The sequence below is a fragment of the Rana temporaria genome, chromosome 4 (assembly GCF_905171775.1).
Source record: "Rana temporaria chromosome 4, aRanTem1.1, whole genome shotgun sequence".
Classification (NCBI taxonomy): domain Eukaryota; kingdom Metazoa; phylum Chordata; class Amphibia; order Anura; family Ranidae; genus Rana; species Rana temporaria.
The window spans coordinates 474,204,870-474,226,191 of NC_053492.1; the positions used below are offsets into that span (position 1 = coordinate 474,204,870).

A 21,322-nucleotide genomic window follows, 5' to 3' on the forward strand; every position below is an offset into this window, starting at 1 on the left:
GCACGGACAGGCAAACGGGCGTACAGGTACGTCCCTTTAAATTTGATGCTGTGTGGGTGCACGCACCCCTGCCGCAAGCTCCATGACCGCGCTCATGGGACCCGATGTCCGCCGGTGTCCTGCAATCATGTCACGGAGCTGCAGAACGGGGAGTTGCCTGTGTAAACAAGGCATCTCCCTGTTCTTCCTAGTGACAGGACACTGATCATCTGCTCCCTCTCATCGGGAGCAGCGATCAGTGTCGCGTCACAGTAAGCCCCGCCCTCACACAGTTGGAATCACTCCCTAGGACACACTTAACCCCTTCCCTGCCCCCTACTGGTTAACCCTCTTCCCTGCCAGTGTCATTTACACAGTAATCAGTGCATTTTTATAGCACTGATCGCTGTATAAATGGCAAAGTGTCCGATGTGTTCGCCGCAATGTCGCAGTCACGCTAAAAATCGCAGATCGACGCCATTACTGGTAAAAAAAAAATAATAATAATAAAAATGGCAAAAACTATCCCCTATTTTGTAGACACTATGGGCTAGATTCAGAGAGAGTTACGCCGGCGTATCAGTAGATACGCCGTCGTAACTCTGAATCTACGCGGTCGTAAATGTAAGCGTATTCTGGAAACCAGATACGCCTAAATTAGGCTAAGATACGAGCGGCGTAAGTCTCCTACGCCGTCGTATCTTAGGGTGCATATTTACGCTGGCCGCTAGGTGGCGTTTCCGTTGTTTTCCGTGTCGAATATGCAAATGAGCTAGATACGCCAAATCTCGAACGTACGTGCGCCCGTCGCAATTATTTACGCCGTTTACGTAAGAGATACGCCGGCTTAAAGATAAAGCTGCTCCCTAGGTGGTGCAGCCCATGCAAGGTATGGACGTCGGAACAAGCCTATCTTTTTATGTCGTTTGCGTAAGTCGTACGCGAATAGGTCTGTGCGCAAGTTACGTTCACGTCGTAGGCAGTGTTCGATGTATCTTAGGCATTCTATCCGACGCATGTGCACTGGGATACATCCACGGACGGCGCATGCGCCGTTCGTTAATAACGTCATTTACGTGGGGTCATGCTTTATTTCCCTAAAACACGCCCACCTCTTCCTCATTTGAATTAGGCGCTCTTACGCCGACCCATTTACGATACGCCGCCGTAACTTAGGGAGCAAGTGCTTTGTGAATACAGCACTTGCCTCTCTAACTCGCGGCGGCGTAGCGTAAATACCATACGCTACGCCCGCACAAAGTTACGCTGCCCTACCTGAATCTGGCCCTATAACTTTTGCGCAAACCAATCAATAAACGCTTATTGCAAAAAAAATTTTACCAAAAATTTGAATACGTATCGGCCTAAACTGAGGAAAAAAAATTGTTTGTTTTTTATATATTTTTTGGGGATATTTATTATAGCAAAAAGTACAAAATATTGAATTTTTTTCAAAATGTTCGCTCTATTTTTGTTTATAGCGCAAAAAATAAAAACCGCAGAGGTGATCAAATACCCCCAAAAGAAAGCTCTATTTGTGGGGAAAAAAGGACGCCAATTTTGTTTGGGAGCCGCGTCGCACGAGCGCGCAATTGTCAGTTAAATCGGCGCAGTGCCGAATCGCAAAAACGTTGGACTGGTCTTCGGGCAGCCAAATGGTCCGGGGATGAAGTGGCTAGAAAGTCTGACCCGTTGCAGGATTCCAGGGATAGCGGCTTTATAGGAGACGTCGTAGGGACACATTGTGGGTAACAGAAGAGGAACCTTCTATGAGAGGTCAGGGAAACATCGGGGCCATTTTATAGGACATCTCTAATGACTTCCACATCAAGGTGATCAGGAAGGTCATAAATGGAGCTGCAGATGACGGATCAGAAGCTGCCACTTCCCGGCCGGCTCTGCCTATAAAAGTCATCGGAAAAGTCCGCGGTGCATCAGCCGCCAGCTGTGATATTCTACATCTGTCTGGTGTCAGCCGATAACCGCGTTGGGCCTCATCGTTCCCTTTCTAATGCTGCATTATGGATCGACAAACCTCCTCAGACCCCAGCTAAGGATCATCACTGGACATGTGCCGTTCTTTTCATTTGTAAAATTAAAATTAAAATTTGGAAAAAAAAAATCGTTGTAGTAACAAATTCAAAATGTAAAAATATTGTTGGATTTCATTCAATGACTAGAGAGGAAGAAAGGGAAAGGAAAATAAAAAGAATAGAAAAAAAAGTAAGGATATAACTGTGCCGAAATTTGAAAATACAATAAAATAGAAAGGATAACTGTGCCGAAATTTGAAAATACAATAAAATAGAAAGGATAACTGTGCCGAAATTTGAAAATACAATAAAATAGAAAGGATAACTGTGCCGAAATTTGAAAAGAATAAAATGGAAAAGATATAACTGTGCCGAAATTTGAAAATACAATAAAATAGAAAGGATAACTGTGCCGAAATTTGAAAAGAATAAAATGGAAAAGATATAACTGTGCCGAAATTTGAAAACAATAGAATAAAATAGAAAGGGGCAGATCCACAAAGAAAGTACGCCGGCATATCTAGTGATACGCCGGCGTAATTTCAAAATTCCCGCGTTTGTACGCCTTCGGATCTAAGATGCAATTTTTCGGTGGCCGCTAGGTGGCGTTCCCGTCGTAATCCGCGTCGAGTATGCAAATTAGCTATTTCCGACGATCCACGAACGTACAAGCGGCCGTCGCATTCTTTTACGTCTTTTCCGTTCGGCTTTTTCCGGCGTATAGTTAAAGCTGCTGTACACAATGTTAAAGCGGTGGTTCCCCCTAAAACAAATTTCTAACAATAGATTCGTAAGACCCGTTACACTGCGGGTAGGCTGGCTTTTATTTTATTTTTTTCGTACATACCGAGATCTCCCCGTCTCGTCCTGACGTCACGTATGCGCCCGTCCGAGGAACGTCAATCAAGTAGGAACGCCCACCGACAAGGTACGAGACGGGGAGATCTCGGTATGTACGAAAAAAAAAAAAAAAAAAGCCAGCCTACCCGCAGTGTAACGGGTCTTACGAATCTATTGTTAGCAATGTGTTTTAGGGGGAACCACCCCTTTAAGTATGGCCATCGTTCCCGCGTATAATTTTGAAAATTTTACGTTGTTTGCTTAAGTCGTCCATGAATGGGGCTGGACGCCATTTACGTTCACGTCGAAAACAATGATGTCCTTGCGACGTCATTTGGAGCAATGCACCCTGGGAGTTTTGACGGACGGGGCATGCGCAATTCGTTCGGCGCGGGGACGCGCTTCTTTTAAATGAAACACGCCCCCTACTTGCCGCATTTGAATTCCACGCCCTTACGCCGCGAGAGATACACTACGCCGCTGTAACTTACGGCGCAAATTCTTTCAGGATTCAAACCAAAGCCAGGTAAGTTACGGCGGCGTAGCGCATCTCAGATACGCTGTGCCGGTGCAGATCTTTGTGGATCTGCCCCAAAGGATATAACTGTGCAGAAATTTGAAAAGAAAAGAATAAAATAAAGGATATAACTGTGCCGAAATTTGAAAATAATATATCCTATTTTATTCTATTATTTTCAAATTTCCACAGTTATATCCTTTATTTTATGCTAACTGTCGAAATTTGAAAATACAATGAAATAGAAAAGGACATAACTGTGCCTAAATTTGAAAATACAATAAAATAGCAAGGATATAACTGTGCCGAAATTTGAAAAGAATAGAATAAAATAGAAAGGATATAATAACTGTCGAAATTTGAAAATACAATAAAATAGAAATAGCTAGATTCAGCAAGGATTTACGTTGGCGTATCTATAGATACGCCGCGTAAATTCAAAGCTGCGCCGGCGTATCTTCTTTCTGTATTCAGAAAGCAAGATACGACGGAATTAGCCTAAGATCCGACTGGCGCAAGTCTCTTACGCCGTCGTATCTTAGGGTGCATATTTACACTGGCCGCTAGGTGGCGCTTCCGTCGTAGAATATGCAAATGACCTAGATACGCCGATTCACAAAAGTACGTACGCCCGGCGGAATCTTTTACGTCGTTTGCGTAAGGCTTTTCCGGCATAACGTTGCTCCTGCTTCTATGAGGCGTACGCAATGTTAAGTATGGACGTCGTCCCCGCGTCGAATTTTGAATTTTTTACGTCGTTTGCACAAGTCGTTCGCGAATAGGGCTTTGCGTAAATTACGTCCACGTCGAAAGCATTGGCGATTTGCGGCGGAATTTCGAGCATGCGCACTGGGATTCTTTCACGAACGGCGCATACTCCCACCTCTTGCAAATTTGAATTTGGCGCGCTTACGCCAGGTGATTTACGCTACGCCGCCGCAACTTACGGAGCCAGTGCTTTGTGAATACTGCACTTGCCCGTCTAAGTTGCGGCGGCGTATCGTAAATAACATACGCTACGCCCGCACAAACTTACGGCGGGCTACTTGAATCTAGCCCAAAGGATATAACTGTGCCGAAATTTGAAAATACAATAAAATAGAAAGGATATAACTGTGCCGAAATTTGAAAATACAATAAAATAGAAAGGATATAACTGTGCCGAAATTTGAAAAGAATAGAATAAAATAAAATAGAAATTATATAACTGTGCCAAAATTTGAATATAGAATAGAGTAAAACCGAATAGAGTAAGACAATAGAAAAAACCTGAATAGCATCAAATAAAAAAAATAGGAAAAGAATAAAATAGAAATACTAAACAGCTATCTTCTGAAATTCGAATTTCGGAAATACAATAGCAGCTCACCTACCTGGTCCTCCACGCTCCAAGAGCACTGAGCTGTGGAGGGGGCAGGGGAGATTGGCCGCCTCAGTCTCTCAGCGGCTCGCCGAGATGACCATCAGACTAGGCACTTCCATTGTCAGGATGACGTTGTGCCTGGACAAAGCATAGAGCTGCCTCTGTGCAACACAGTCCTTAGGAAGCTCTCCAGCCAGAGATACCATTTATGTACCAAGGCTCTCCGGCGCCACCACCTCTGGCCGCATGCGGTATTGCAGAACAAATTATTTTCATTTTCATTGACTTCTATGGGGAAAGTCGCTTTGATATGCGAGTGCTTTGGATCACGAGCGTTCTCCTGGAATGTATTATTCTCGTAATCCGAGGATCCACTGTACATGGAAGTTAGTGCAGCAACACCCCTTCACAGTGAGCTTTTCTTGTAGCAAAGTGAGATTACCAGCTTGCAGTCTAGCGTAGCATTTTATCTGTCAATATAAAATGTTTTGACCCCACAGGTAAACATGGTTTAAAAGCAGAACTTCAATGTTTCATCTTTCCATCTATTAAATCTTCTGCCCTTCTCGTTTTAACTTGACAGTAAAAAAAAATTCTGCCAGTAAAAACCTTTTACAGCCCACTTATTTTCTTGTCTGGTCAGTAAGTTAGGCTTTTGACATCATGCACATCTCTTGCCAGAAGGGGGGGGGGGGTGAGGCATAAGAGGGTCAATGAGAGCTGCAAAGCTAGAGCAAAAACGTGTGTCTGTAAAGACAGTAAGGAAAAAAAGACAGCATTTCAGCTGCCCACAGTTAAAATGGATGCAGCCAGATTCAGTGGAGGGAGATTTCTGCAGCACATTTGGCAAGGATGTTGGGGAGAAGATTGTAGATCTACACAAGGCTGGAATGGGCTACAAGACCATCGCCAAGCAGCTTGGTGAGAGGAGACAACAGTTGGTGGGATTTATTCGTAAATGGAAAAAACACAAAATAAGTGTCACTCTCCTCAGTCTGGGGCTCCATGGAAGATCTCACCTCGTGGAGGTCCAATGATCATGAGAACGGCGAGGAATCCGCCCAGAACTACACGGGAGAATCTTATCACTGATCTCAGCTGGGACCACAGTCACCAAGAAAACCATCGGTGACACAACACCGGGAAGGACTGAAATCCTGTAGCGTCCGCAAGGTCCCCCTGATTGGGAAATCACATGTACAGGACGTCTGAAGTCTTCTAATGAAGATCTGAGTGATTCCGAGGAGAACCGGGGGAAGTGTTGTGGTCAGAGGAGACCGAAATCGAGATCTGTGGCATCAACTCAACGTGTTAATTTTGGCAGCAAATTTCGATTTTAGTCTTAAGGCTAAAATGGCGTTTTGGTCAATTGTTTTAGTTGATTAAATCTCCAGTACATTTTAATAGACATGTGCACAACAAAAATTTTCGTATTTTTTTTTGTTCCGTTTCATTCCGTAATATCGTAAGACTCAAGTTTTCCTATTCGGACCCCGTTCGTATTTTCGGAACAGTTTTATTTTCGTTCATACGGAATGATTCGTAATTCTGTCCAATTTATTTTCGTTGATTCGAAATTCGTAATTTTGTTAGATAAATTTTGTTTAATGGATTCGTAATTTTGTACTTTCGTAAATACATCGCAACACGCGGCTAATCCAAATTAAGATAGGACTTTCTCTTAACCCCCGTACACACGGTCGGACTTTGCCAACAAACGTCAAAATTAGCATTTTCCAAAAAAATCCGACCGTGTGTACGCTCTATCGGACAAACTTTTTCGGTTTCAAAAGTCCGGCGAACTCAGTTCAGACAAAAATCCACAGAAAGGTTTGTTTGAAGTCCGATTGTGTGTACGAGGCTTTACACTGTCCAATGTGATTCAGCACAAAAGAGATAAGCTGATTGGCTAAGATATTAAGTAATCACTAACTACACTGCCCACTCGAAAGAACGATACACGTACACAAATTTACGAACAGACAAAGAAACGGATTTACAAAACACACAAATGAAAATACGAACAGACTAAGGATTTAAAATACGGAATGCAAATCGTTCCGTTATAGATGTCATTTTCATTCTTGGCGTTTCGTATTTTAGTAAGATTGTCCAATCGTACGTTCGTATTTTCGCTTGTTCGTTATTTTGCTCATTCGTATTTTGGTTCTTTCAGCTTTTCGGATGTTCGCATTGATACGAAAACTAACAAATTCGTACGAAAATCCATTCGTTACGAACGGGAACGCAAATGTCTACATTTTAACTCAACGTGTTGGAGGCGGAATGCCGTCTATGGCCAATACCATCCATTGTCAAATATGGAGATTAAAAAACACATTATGCTTTGGTGGGGCGTTTGCCTGCGAAGGGGACATGACTTCACCGCATCAAAGGGATGATGGACAGGGCCCATGTACTGTCAAATCTTGGGTGGAAACCTTCCCTCAGCCAGGGAATTGAAAATGTGTCATGGGTGTGTCTTCCAGCATGACAATGACCCAAAAACATGGCCTAGCCAGTCTCCAGACCTTAATCCCATAGAAAATATGTGGAGGAAGCTGAAGACTCAAGTTACGAAACATCAGCCTCAAAACCTTAAATGACTTGGAGGATCTGCAAAGACAAAAATCCCTCCCGAGATGTGTGAGAACCTGGAGGCCAACTTTGCAATGGGGGTCAAGTACATTTTATTAATTAAAATGTAAATCAATGTAACTTGAAGTGTGTTGCTGGATATTTGTTATTTTGTCTCACTGTTAAAATAAACCTACCATCAAAATTAGACTGATCATTTTTTGTTAAGTGGGCAAATCCTCTCCCGAGGCAGCCCAGGATTGACATGTGACCATGGACAGAAGCCAAAGTCAAGTGGCCACATAGATGGGAGACGAGCCTATACCAACCAAAGCTACGGCTGGTGGTTGTGTGTCACCTCTATGGAGGCTTCTAATGTAAAGACAGCACACTTGTACATTGAGGAATACACCCCCCCCCCCCCCCCCCAGTTGACTTACAAGGTAAATTTTCCATGGTATCACCGACTGCTTGACAAACATTTATCCAGCAAATAAAGACACTTGGAAGCAACCAAGCATTCAGGCTCATCGCATGATTGGACAGATATATGAAAACTGAGGCAGAATAGCTGAGATACCAAGCAAGAGTCCTTGTATCCCAACTAGAAGGATAACCGGTTCCTGTACTTTGGACCTTTTAGACCTTTCTGGAACCATTTTGGAATAAAGCCATTAGACAGGATTAGATTTTTTTATTTATTTAAACATATGCAGTTTTAAGGTAACATGTTTGACTCCTGCAGTAAATCCACAAGCCTAGAACAGCAACAGCCACAGACCCAACAACCCCAGCAGTTACTAGCGCTCTAGCCAGGTCCAATGTGGAGTAGTCCGACGAATCAGTACCTATGAAGAAAAAAAGAAGTTAAAAGTTTTGAATTTCAAATGAAGTCCTCCTCCCACCCCCCCCCCCCCAAAAAATAATCACCACATCTCAGATTACCTTTTAGTTTTAGGATTTCTTTGTCTTCCACAGAAACAAATACAACAGGTCCTTGAGAAGTCACCGTGTTCTTCAGAGAATGAAGCTCAGCCATTCGCCCTAAAAAAAAAAAAAAAAAAAAAAATTTTATATATATATATATATATATATATATATATATATATATATATATATATATACACACACACACACATACATACACCGACACAGTGGTGTATTTAGGTTTTGTGCTGCCCTAGGCCTGACCAAACTAATGCACATCCCCCTCCCAATTTAAATATGACCCACAACTTCCTGTCAAGGCCACACCCCAATATAAGACCCACCCTGACATTTTCTAGTGGGGACACTAGTACCAAGGGCCTTGGGGGGGCAGTAGAGTCCCTTAATTTGCAGGGATTTACTCACTTCCTGTTTTGCCATGAGCCTGTCAGCTGACTTTGACCGTTTTTAGCCTCCCGACATGGCATCCGTCTCTAGCCGAGAACTCAGATGAAAGGTCAACTGTTAGGATAGCCAAAACTAGAAGCTCCCTGCCCCCCGCACAACAACTCATTGGTTGGGGTCTGCTGCCCTAGCCTCCATGTGTATGGGCTGCCCCCCTGATGGTGGCCCTGCCAGCATTATACCAGCACTAGACCGATTTGCCTCCCGGCTCAGCCCACCCCCAAGACTGGCGCTACACAAAAAGTTTAGCGCAAGCCACAGGGATTCTTTTCATGCTGCCGTAGGCCTGGGCCAAGATATTGCATTGACATATGTCGAAGCTTAAAATTCCATTAGTAGATGTTCTTTGAAAGCAAGCTGACCACGTTTCCCCCTTTTGTTTAAGGCGAGTTTTATGAAAACACCCAAAATTCTGCCACCAGTCGTGGTTTGACACCATGAAGATACTCACTTCTCCTTTGACCACAAGAAACCACACAGCTGTCCCTGGCAGATGGAATACAAACAGAAGCACTGCAGTGGAAGTATACCTGAAGACAAGTTTATACACAATTAAATCACAGCAAAGCATTAGATAAAGAGACATACAAGACGTTGTATTCATTTACCAGTCCTTCAAGGGCAAGTTGGGTGGTGGAGTCCACAAACGTGAAGGTGCTGACCATAAAGCGCTGGTAGTAGCTTGGTATAGGTACAGCCTGTGAAGGAGCGCCAACAGGAATCAGCTGGCTCAAGTAGTTGTCTCCATTAAAAGGGCAACTGAAAAGCCAAACGATTGGAGAATTGAGATCTGCACAAGGTAGACGGGATAACTTCCATTCTACAGATTCCATTACTCACCTGTCAAACAAGATGGGCCATTTAGGAAGGGGTATAGGATCTGCAGAGCTGGTTGCCCAGCATTCATTCAAGACAAGGACCAGGTTTGGATCTGTTCTGCCGATGATGCGAACCTCCAGGTAGACTGGGTCTCTGAGCACTTTGACCACAGGGTACTGGGCATCAGTGTAGTATGAGGCATAGTCGAAATCTGCATTACATAATAAACATGTTACATATAAATGGCATCAAGTTTATAAAGTTCTTAAAGGGTCTGTAAACCTGATTATGAATTACTTACCTTAGAGCGAAGCCCCCACAGTGGTCCTCACCCCCTCCAGCTGAAATATCTCCCCGGGGGGGGGGGGGGGGGGTTTGCTTCCTGGTATTGCAGCTCGTGCTGGGATTGGCCGGAGCCGTGATGACATCACTCCTGCACATGCATGCAGGAGCTACCGTAGCAGCACATGGACTGAAGTGTGCATGTGCCGAGGTCTCTCCTAAACCGTGTAGGTTTAGGAGATATCTTGGGTAGCTACAGGTAAGCCTTACCTGTAGCCTAAAAAAGTTGTTGTAAAGGGTTTACAACCACTTTAAAGTGGTTGTAAAGTGGCAATTAGAGCGGTGCCAGGAGAGGGAGGGCGGTGCCTGGACTCTTGTGGATCTCTTTTTTGGTCCTGTATAACTTTACTGACCACACTAGAACTTTCTGCTTTTTAAAAAAAAAGTTGAGTAGCCTGGTATTGCACGTTACACATTTGTTCCAAATTGGAAAGGAAGCCTAGCTGTTACAATCTGAACCACTTGAAGATGACAAAGGAAAGGCTTCCTTCTGGTGGCAAAACACTTCAGTCCTGCAAATCCAGTGTCGCCCTGCCACTCCAAGCCTAGTCCCGCGTCACCTTCTGCTGTCAGATGCCCAGCTGGCCCGTCTGGTTCAGACAACTGTCATACACAAGCTCTGCCTCCCCCAACAGCTGTAGGAGCCCAAAGCCTCCTGGGATATGAAATGGGTTTCATCCAATATTGCAGGAGCACAGAAGTCATTCCACCTATATAAAAATGGATGGGCAGTCTGGACACAATGTTTAAGGCAAACCAAAAACATCTCTATATTGCAGGAGGGCCACAACCATGTGAAGTCAATTAGTACAGATTTTCTTTTAATGACTCTAGATTTATGTTGCGGTACTTGTGGTCTCCAAACTGTTGCCCTTTGCGTTTATCTGGCCCTTGGGGCACTATTCCCCCTGTCTACAAGGGGGGGACAGTTTGTCACTGACATCTATGGGACACTATTCCTCCCACCGACAATGGGGCAGCATTACTTCCCCTAATTCCAATAAAGGTGCATTGTTTACGACTAATGCCAGGGCATTATCTACTCCCAGTGACCACATGCCAGCCCCCCTAAAATATGAAGGGCAGTAAACTGGCCCTTTGTTCAGAAAGTTGGCGAGCCCTGCATTACATTAAAGGGCACTAGACTTTTGGAAGCATGTTGGCTTGCTTCCAGCAAAGCTGAAGACTTATTCTCACCTTGTGCAATCCTCATTTCCAGCTCAAGAGGACCAGATGTACTGACAGGAAGAGGTGGTGGCAAAGTGTTGACTGTAAAACTCAGCAGTGGCACAATACCAGTCTGAATGAAGCGGCACTGCACAGTCACCCTAGAGAAACAGTACAGTATTAGATACAGTGTGAATGCCCCCCCCCCCCCCAATCCTGTGCAACCGCAGGATTGCTCATCTTACCTCATTGTACTGTCCCTAGTAATAGAAGATCCTTGCCATGTATTGATATGTTTACCAGCTTCAATAGTGGCCACATACTTAACTGGACCATTGGGCACCTGGATGAATATACATTTAAACAGGAGAGGTAGTCAATGAGCTTTTAAAAAAAGCAATACCACCCACCATAAGTCTTTACAACTTTTTTTTTTTTTTATCATATTGAAATATATTTGGTGGCCATTTGTACACCACAAGAAACCTACAGAAGTGTGTCAAGCAGGTTTTAGATAAGCACAGGAGTAGGGTTGATGGTGCAGTAGAGTATTGGAATACCAATTAAGCCAGTTCATGAAGGCAATAAATCCCTCATGAATGGAACAGCCATGCTAAACTGGCTGAATTACAGCCAGCTTTAGTTTATGCTGGAATGACCCAACCAGGACAGGGGCTTTTGGAGGGCCCTGCAGGGTGGCCTCATGCCTACTGACTATGAGCCCTGGCTTTTAAAAAAGGAAAGCTACTCTACGGGAGGCGTGTGCCTGGGTGGACCCATAGAGTGGCCTTACTTGGATCCAGGTCCACATCTCCCCAAAACAGATTTGGGCTCTTTGCGCCCAAAGCAACAATGATTTTAGACTGAGATTAGTCAGATGTTAATATGATCAGCTCAAAGAAACCCGATACTGGGTCTCCTGCTATAGTCTGTTTAAGATGTTAAGCAGGTCCCTGTCATGTGTGCATTATATTGTTAAATTGTCACCCATCATCTGATCATCTATTGGAGATCCAATATAGTGACCACTTAACCATTGAGGGATGTTTAATACACACTGTATCCAGGGCTGTCGGTTTGGTGCTGAACGGTCTAGGTGGGCACCAAGTCACCTAGATGGCTAGTTCAATTAGCTTAATGGAGGTTTGTTGGCTATCCCTTATCTATTCCCCCCCCCCCCCCCATTTTCAGTTTGCATTGTGATCAGGTTCTACCTGATCTATATGAATTTTCAAGAGAGTTCCAGTTTGCATCCAAGCTAGTGTTGGCTAGTATTCCGGGGGTTAGCTATACCACCTTGAGGAAGACTTATGCTGATAGAAGCTCCCACGCCGGGAGCTGGACATTTCCATCGCAATGATCTTTAGAAGCAATACTGAAATCCAAGGTGCCATCATACTCACCATTTTGGGTAAGTATGAACCAATTTTCACCTGCACCAAGTGGTCTCCTAGCTCAAACACCAGAATTGCAGCCAAGAGTTTTATACTTTGTCCAAGAACTGCAAGCATCAGTCCTAAGGTCTCAAGTTTCATTTGTATAATAAAGGTTAGCCTTGCTAGCACCATAATGACCAGACTGCCATTCATACTGTATTGCAATACCCTACCTGATGCGCTTTGGCGCAGGATAACGGGAACCTGAAGACCTTAAAGGAGTTACCAGTATCTTCTGACAGCCAGATGCAGGAGTCCAATCCAATCACCCTGATGGAGTCCAGATGCAGAGATGGTATGGCCAGTTCATGGGACAATGCAATCACCATGTTGCCATCAAGTCTGCACTGTGTGGTTACTGTAGAAAACAAAAATTGGGTTGTCACCATGTAGGCCAGTCATGCAATTATCTAGCCACTGATGTACCTACTGCAGTATTTATATTTTTGAATTATCCAATCTACCTCACATCTGTAGTATCTGTATACAGAGCAGACCATAGAGACTTTAATGGGTACCCAGAGGGTTGTCCATTGTACCTGAAAGCTCACCAAGTATGGTGAAGGCCAAAATGGTTGTCAAGCTGCAAAGACACCATTGAGCAAATATGGTTTTAACAAATACATTCTAGACTGAACTTCAAGTCGCCCAATTATGAAATGCAATCCTAAAATGCTTTTTAGCTATGGCCAATGTACTAGCAACCTTTCCTGCCAAAAAGCAGGTTGTTAGGTTTTACCTACAGACTGGCCATAGTAGGTTTAGGAGGATACGGATTCCCTAACTTTAGTACATCAAGCAACATCCTACTTACACTTGTTGCCAAAGAAACAGGGCATTGTAGCATCGCTCGGGGAGTAGCAGCATCCCATTGCAGCACAGGAGTCACTGGTTACAGATCTTTCAGCACAGGCCTGTTTGTCCTCTTTAGCAATGGCAGAGCAGACATCAGAGCTGGGGGCATCCAGGGCTTCTATACAAGGAGGGAGAGCTTATAACACGCAGTACATCTAGATTTCTCTTTAGTTAGGATTTCAGAGATTAGAAACTAGTTGAGACATACCCTGTCCCAACAACATCAACTCCCCCTTAATGAAGCTACATTGTGCTCTTGTTCCAGGGGACAATGCCATGAGTTCCCAATACCAGTTCGTCCATAGAGGGCGCTGGAGCGCCGCCCCCTCTGGCTCTCACCGCCACTGAAATAACAGATTCATGCATTGCACGAATCTAGGTTATTATCGCCGCTGTTATACAGATGGTCGGCGTTCATGTCCGGCCATCTGAATAACGCCAGCTGTACGGAAATGTCTATCAAAGCCAACAGCTCTGATAGGCTTTCCCAATACAGCCCTCGGAAGCTTATTCTCGGAGCGCACAGACTGTACGCCCCTTGGATAAGATGACAGGCGTCTCAGCCAATCAGGTTGGCCGGTTCTGGCTACCGGTAACCTGATTGGCTGAGACGCCTGTCAGTCATCGAGGGCGAGAGAAGGCATCGCGGGACGTAGATGCCTGACTCCAGTAAAGGTAAGTGCCGGGCGGGGGAGAAAGCAATTTACAGGGCACAGTGGGGACAATTGGCACAGCGGCGACCATTAAAGGGCACAGTGGTGACAATGGATGGCACAGTGGCCATGTTTGATGGCATGGCACAGTGGTGCGAATTGATGGCACAGTGGCTGCATTTGATGGCATGGCACAGTGGTGCAAATTGATGGCACAGTGGCTGCATTTGATGGCATGGCACAGTGGCTGCGTTTGGGCACAGTGAGACTGCATTTTTTTCCCTTTGCGCCCCCCCAAAAATTGAGCACCAGCCGCCACTGCCCAATACCACTGAACCCCTTCCCCCCATTCATAAGATTAGATGTTACCATTCTGTATGGGACATCTCTTCTCCATCTTGTACTGGTTCAATTCATCATCCATTTCTTCCAGAAGCACAACCATCATATAATCCCCATCCTAGAGAAAAAACAAACACATGCCTTGCACCAGGGGTCTCCAAACCTATGGAACAAAGGGCCAGTTTACTGCTTTTCAGGTTTTTTTTTAGGGGGGGGGGGGGATCAGTGGTAGTAGATGCCCTGACATTGGTAGGAGTAAACAAAGCCATGGTGGGCTTTGTGGTCAGTGGGGGAAATAGTGACCCCAAGGGCCAGATCAAGGCAAGCAAAGGGCCACTTGGACTGAAGGTAGGTTTGCAGACTCCCTGGCTTATACCAAACCAAGTGGCATTGTCCCAGTCCATTCTCCCAAAACTTGCTGAGCCATGTCTAAACCTCCCCACTTACCAAGGAGTCAGAACTTTCTTTTTTTACAAGTTACCAGGGGCTTTCCCACTCACAGCCAGAATTTGTTTAATGAAGGGTTAGATTACTGTCCGATTTGGAAGTTCTCCCTTCACTTCTGTCCTGAAGATGCTACAAGTGAAAACTTCTAAAGGAAGGACATTGCCTTCAAGATTCACCACCAGAACAGGTGTCGCCTATAGGGGTGTGCAGCCTATTGCATTAGGGTGTGCACCACAAAGCAATAGGGCAATGGACAGTGTCGGTAGAGCAGTGGATGATGTAAAAAGGGCAGAGACTGGTGTCAATTTATTTTTTTACAATATATTGCGTTTTACAATATCATGGGGGCCTAAGTGAAACACCAGGGGTCCAAACAGTCCCTTTCTCTGTCTCAAAAGTAAGACATCAGGGGTCTGAGGACAGAGATTCCCCAGTTCCTTTCTCTGCAGCCAAGTAGCAGGGGGAATCTGCCCAGCACAGGGTTGTTAGGTGTGCCTGGGCAGTGGCCACACCCTATGGTGTTGCCATTTGATTTCCCTTCACCGCTTATTCTGGCAACAGCTAAATGACCTCCCGTTTGCAGCAATGGTTTCCAGAAAAGAGACCCCCCATTAAGGGGCAGAAACAAAGTTTTGCCTATACATACACCCAATGAATGCATTGGGTAGCATATGCAAACAGGTTTAAAGTTACACGATTCTATTGGGAACCTAGAACTTTGGAATTAATTGTCCAATGACTATATCAAAAAGCCCAAGTCAGTGATGTCAGGCTTACCTCTTCTCTTCATCCATCATAGGCAGCAGAAATCACCATTGCGTTATTGGATCCATGACTCACCCAGATCCCACAAGCAGAGTCATTGGCAGGATCCTGAAATTCATCCATGAAATCTACAAACAAACATAAGACGTTAGTCGATTTCTTACTGAGGCACATTATACCGAACCAAGGGTCACATTCACTTCTGAAGGCAGATTAACAGCACAGAATTGTTATGCCGTCCAAACCATAAAAAGGTCCTAGTAGACATGTGCATTTGTTTTCGTCTGATTGCATTTTTTCATGAACAATGAAGTCCATTGGCCTAGGAGGAGGGTGGGGACAGTATGGCGGCAGGCTCCTGCTGTTCTGTCTTTGGAGGATGTGTACAGCATGGCCAAGAGCCTGGGCTCCAAGCTGCTGAACCTCAACTAGCAGCGCGGCCTGGAATCCATGTCCGGGGTGGTCCCGCAAGTGGTTTGAGTGCTGGAGAGAGTAGCTGCTAAACAGAGTTGTGCAAAGTATGGGCAGATAAGGGGGTCCCCCGGTCCCAGGGTGTATACTGAGCCTGACCTGTATAACCAGACACTGATAGAAGCCAAAAGACTTCTGATGAGAAAAAGGCATTTATCAGTTTACTAAAATTACTACATTTCCATGTACTGTGGGGAGGACAGACATAGGGAATGCAGGGTCCTGGGTTTAGAAACACTAAGAGCAGATGAAGCAAGTAGCATTTACTTCCTGGAATCCCTATGTCCCTAGCTCAGGCTTAGCTGAAAAGGCCCCCTCCTCCCCAGGATGACATTTTGAACTAGGCCAGAAACCAACTGTAGTACGATATACCTTCCCATTTATTAAACGTAGTGTTCAGTGTTGCCAACCGCAGTGGCGGCTGGTGAAGTTTTAAGAGGGGGGCTCAAAACCCCGCCCATCCCATTTCAGAGTATAAATGTATATAGTGCAGCCTTACAGATCAGCGCAAACCAACTGAAAAAAATTTACACTGTTAAAAATGAGGGGTTCCCACCTGTAAATCGCACGCATCTGCAACCCCCCCCCCCCCAATCAGGTCAGCTACAGTGCTACACTATACACATGGACACAGCAATCAACCCGCCCTCCCCAGACTAACACAGGGTGGCAGGGCAGACACTGCAGCCTCTTCTTCTTACAAGTACAACACTACTACAAGTCCCAGCATTAAAAAAAAAAAAAAAAAAAAAAAAAAAAAAAAAAAAAAAAACACACAGCATGACCACTCATCCTCCTTGTAGTTCTCCATTGTTTCCTGGTGCTCAGGTGCATGCTATCCACCATCTTTGTTCAGTTTTTCTCTCGGTGCTGGGACTTGTAGTCCCATAGATGGTGGATTGCATGCACCCGAGCCCCAGGAGACGATGGAGAACTACAAGTCCCAGCAGGTTATACATACAATAAGGCTGAGGTGGATGGGTGTGGATTGCATGCACCTGAGCCCCAGGAGAAGATGGGGAACTACAAGTCCCAGCAGTCCAACTACAATAACAGGCTCTGAGGTGGATGGGGGATCAGGTCAACTCCAGGACCAGTGCACTGCTGACTTTGAGGGTCGATCAGACACTACAGAATTCCAATCCATATACTGTATGAATGAACCACGAGGCATGGTGGCCAGCTCTGCTTAGGCACTGTAAAGAACGGAGCTGCCGCGTGATGTCACTTCCGGTTTGTGTCTGTAAGAACACACACACACACACACACACACACACGTAAGACCCCCCCCCCCCATCATCCCCAGGGGTCTGGCCGTGGATGGACAGAATTTGTATTTATTTTTTTGTCGACAGAACAGTATGGGGCCCCCCGCTAATCATCTGTGGATCCCATTAATAAGAAGGTCCATCGACGTGAGAGAAGGTACAAGGAAGGAAAAGAGCTCCTGCGCATACTGCAGTAGCTGGTCCTGTGCTACCCCCAATTTTGATGTTATTTCACCTGGACCCATCTTCCAGGTCCGCTACCTTATCCTTTAGCCAGGTGATATCTTTAGAGTGTGCAATGTGGGCATCCACCATTGTGTTGCAGGACATCATTCCTAGAGGTTTCTACCATGTTCACCAGCTCCTGAACTTCAACTTTAAATGGGTGCACTCATGAAAGAATGTCTGAGAGAAGGGATCAATGCAGAGAAAGGAGCATGTCCTTCAAAACAGTGTCTGAGACAGGTTGGCCCACTGTAGCACTGAAAAGCTGCATTGATAACGTTTATTTTGTAACTTAATTCTCCATAAAAGATTTAAACAGCGCCATTTCATGAGATAATGTTACATAGTAGGTAAGGTTGAAGACAATAGTCCATCCAATTCAACCTGTGTACATGTGTCAGTGTCTATTTCCTATATCCCTGCAGTCGTCAGTATAGAGAGGCTGGTTGGCTCCCCTGCGCGAATTGCCGTAGCTGTGCAGTGGGCATGATGCCAGAGCCGATGTGCATGGCCGCCGGCTACCCCGATCACTCTTCAGAGAACTTCATGTAAACAGACAGATCTCTGTTCTGGCAGAGAAGTAGAGAGATTTGCAGTACCTAGTGATCAGGAACAGCGATCTCTCCGCCCCCCCCCCCCCAAGTTAGAAACACCTCCCTAGGGAACACTAAACCCCCTTCCCTGCCAGTAAGATGTATACAGTAATAAGTTGCTAATCTAAAAGGAGGTCTGGGGGGGGAAAAAAAGCCAGCAGCTACTTGCTTAATAAATGGACACTTACCTGTCCTGGAGTCCAGCGATGACAGCAGAAGGGTTCCCGGCATGAAGCCGAAAGGCTACACTGCGGGTAAGTGTAGGCTTTCGGCTTCATGCCAAGAACCCTACTGCACATGCATGAGGCTCCTCTCTATTGGCCAGGGGAGGAGGGAGCCCCCGCGGTGATGTCACTGCCGTGGCCAGACTCCCGGAAGTGGGAAAGGATACCCGTCAAAGACAGGCATCCTGTGCCCCCCGAAAGGTGCCAATTGTGGCACTGGAGGGGGGGGGTGGAATCCAATGAGTGGAAGTTCCACTTTAGGGTGGAGCTCTGCTTGCTGTATCAATGGTCCCAAAAAAGTCTCAAAAGTATTTAATCTGTCCATCACAGCCCAAAAAAAAAAAAAAAAAAAAAAGCGGGGGGGGGGGGGCTAAATCTGCCTGAAAATGTATGGGAGTGGCAGCCTATGGGGTAGGAGCGAGAGCAGGGCTGAAACACACTGCCATGGAGTGTCCGGAAACATATTCTTAACAGCTGAATGCGAGAGTGACAACCCCCCCCCTCTCTACTCCACTGTTGGGAAGGGTTCATACAGAGAATCAGTTAGAGTGAGTCTGAAGGGAAACACCTTCATCTGTGTTCCCATCCTTTGGAAACTCCCGTTATAGGTGCACCCTTTAGACCCTTAAATTCTTTTTTTTTTCCCCACACATATACATACATATATATTAATAAAAAAAAAAAAAAAAAAAAATTGATAAAAAAAAGGGGGGTTGCCATCCGGGGCCCTGGGGATCTCCAGGCCCCTGGGGACCCCCGTACCCCTAAGGAAAAAAAATTGGCCCTTTAATAAATATATATATTTTTAATAAAAAAAAAAAGGGAAGTTGTCATCTGGGGCCCTGTGGACCTCCGGACCCCTAAAAAATTAATTGTTTTTTTTAAGGGGGTTGCCATCCGGGCACCTGCTGGCCCGGGGCCCGCTACAACAGGGCCAGTTGTACTGGCTTATCAGCGGCCCTGCCTGCAAGCAGCCTAGCCTATTTGGGAGGGGGATGAGGTGCAAGTCAGGATGCAAGGTGCCCCCTTTTAAAAGCAAAAGCCCTCAGCCTGAGGGCTGTAATCGGCTTCCAGATAGTTAACCAGGGGACGCACAGGGTGTGCATTCCCTGGTTAACACTGACACGCATCTCAGCCAATCAGGTTCACTGGATCTGGTTACCGGTAACCCGATTGGCCGAAGCGACATCGAGGGATCGTGGAGGAGGATCCGAGGATGGAAAGTGCCAGGCAGGGGGGGGGGGGGGGGGGATCTGGCAGCATTTTATGAGCAAACTGGCAGCAATTAATGGGTTCAGTGGCTGCATTTGGCATTTTTTTACGCCCCCCCAAAAATTGAGCACCATCCACCACTGGTTATACCCATCCAGTCACTAGATCTTTAATATCTCAGGACACTGGCTACATTCTAGTGCAGATCCTGGATGATATCACACTGATCCCCATTCATCATGAGCTACTCCCATCCCCCCCCCCCCCCCCCATGTTCTGTGAACTACCAGACAATTAGTAGGAACAACATCCCTACTTTTGGCAAGTTTCACCCCAAGCCACAATAAATAAAAAATGAAAAAAATAAAATAAAAAATAATTACCCAACACTTTCAGGGAAGAGGTGGCCCCTTCGTTGGGCATAGAAAAGGACAATTCCATCTTGTCCAGAGCACAGTGGAGGAGCGAGGAGCTTTCAAAGTGTCCATTGGCCTCACACAGCAACCAGGACAGACTGAAGCTCCACAACAGCAGTGCTAAGCCCATTCCTGTCCTGGAAGATCCCATCTTGATGATCACTTGTAATCCTGACCCTCAGCCCTGACCTGAGATTTATACCCTGGAGAGAGGGCGGGGCTTCAGTCTGATTGGTCAGGGACTGCTATGCACACAGGTGATCCTTATACTTGCAAAGGTGGCCGAGAACTGCTGATTGTGGGTCTCTTCATACCAATCAAGGCTCATGTTCTGGGAGGATTAAATAAAATGGAGCATAATCGGTTACTTAGTATTTTCTTCCTTTATATATATATATTATATATATATTGCACCTTTTTTTATATGTTCCATGTATAATTGGTTACTACTTTGTATTATTTCCTTTTTTTTTTTTATTACATTTTTGTTGTTTTGTTCTTTTTTTTATATATTCCATAATTGTGCAAAAATTGGGTCTGATTTATGAAAACTGGAGCAAAGAAAGAAAACAAAATGGGTCTCTTCTCCAGAGCAGCCAATAATCCTCACCCAAGAGATCAGATTTTGGTTTAGTTTCCAGTTTCCAATGTGAAGCCCTTAGAGGTTCTGAGGTGTTGTGTACATTTTGTATTATTGTGGAACATTTTTTTCATTTTGTAGCAAACAAATTATAAAAGTAAAAGCTGCAGAGACATTACCAGCTGGGATTTATCTACTCCCCCCCAGGCTTCTAACTGCTACATGTAAAAATCATAATTTTTTTGCAAAAAAATACTAAAAAACCCCAAACATTGTTTTTTTTTTGTAGAGGCCCTAGAAAATAAAATGGCTTGATTTTTTTTATGTCACACAATATTTGCGCAGCAGTTTTTTTAAATGCAAATTGTTTCGAAAAAATACACTTTATTGAATTTTAGTGAACACAAACACAATATAATACCCAGGGGCCATTAAGGGCGCACGGCCGCTGCCCCCCTATCTATGCGTCCGGCCCCTTGCAGGACGCTGGATGCATGGATTCCAATGGGGGGGGGGTGTTTTTTGAAGCACCTGATTAGAGGCTTTAATAGGCTTCAAAAAAGGGTGGGCTTGGGGCGCAGAGCACTGGGAACCAAGCCCACCCAGGTGTGTTACAACAGCGAATGAATATTCACTATTGTAACACTGATCCTCCTCTCGCCCAATTAGGAAGCGGGTCTTGAGACCCATCACCTGATTGGCTGAAAGTACAGGTGATCCTATTGGATGTCTAGGAGGAGGGGGAAGGAACACACAGCGGAAGCCGCCATGATGGAGGAGAGGACACGGAGCCTCTGTCCACTGCC

The 21,322-nt window shown here is 45.2% G+C and overlaps 1 protein-coding gene across 1 annotated transcript; it reads right to left on the bottom strand.

Moving 5' to 3' along the window:
- Window positions 1–7,996: 7,996 nt before the first annotated feature.
- Window positions 7,997–20,188, bottom strand: LOC120938117 (zona pellucida sperm-binding protein 4-like). The gene is made up of 12 exons (XM_040351835.1): window positions 19,904–20,188; window positions 15,540–15,655; window positions 14,343–14,433; window positions 13,280–13,438; window positions 12,639–12,823; window positions 11,275–11,372; window positions 11,060–11,190; window positions 9,542–9,731; window positions 9,310–9,460; window positions 9,153–9,231; window positions 8,255–8,353; window positions 7,997–8,157 (listed from the first exon to the last, which is right to left on the bottom strand). The coding sequence occupies exons 3-12, from the start codon at window positions 14,419–14,421 to the stop codon at window positions 8,012–8,014; spliced, it is 1,317 nt and encodes a 438-aa protein (XP_040207769.1). The 5' UTR covers window positions 14,422–14,433; window positions 15,540–15,655; window positions 19,904–20,188; the 3' UTR covers window positions 7,997–8,011.
- Window positions 20,189–21,322: the final 1,134 nt, after the last annotated feature.

What these genes read in the sequence shown, in the direction of transcription:
- LOC120938117 (XM_040351835.1), bottom strand. Translation starts at nt 14,421, where the DNA reads ATGATGGTTGTGCTTCTGGAAGAAATGGATGATGAATTGAACCAGTAC. An exon ending in ACTAGGGACAGTACAATGAG is followed by an intron (nt 11,191 to 11,274) that starts GTAAGATGAGCA and finishes CTGTTTCTCTAG; the next exon opens with GGTGACTGTGCAGTGCCGCT. An exon ending in AACTTGCCCTTGAAGGACTG is followed by an intron (nt 9,232 to 9,309) that starts GTAAATGAATAC and finishes ACTTGTCTTCAG; the next exon opens with GTATACTTCCACTGCAGTGC.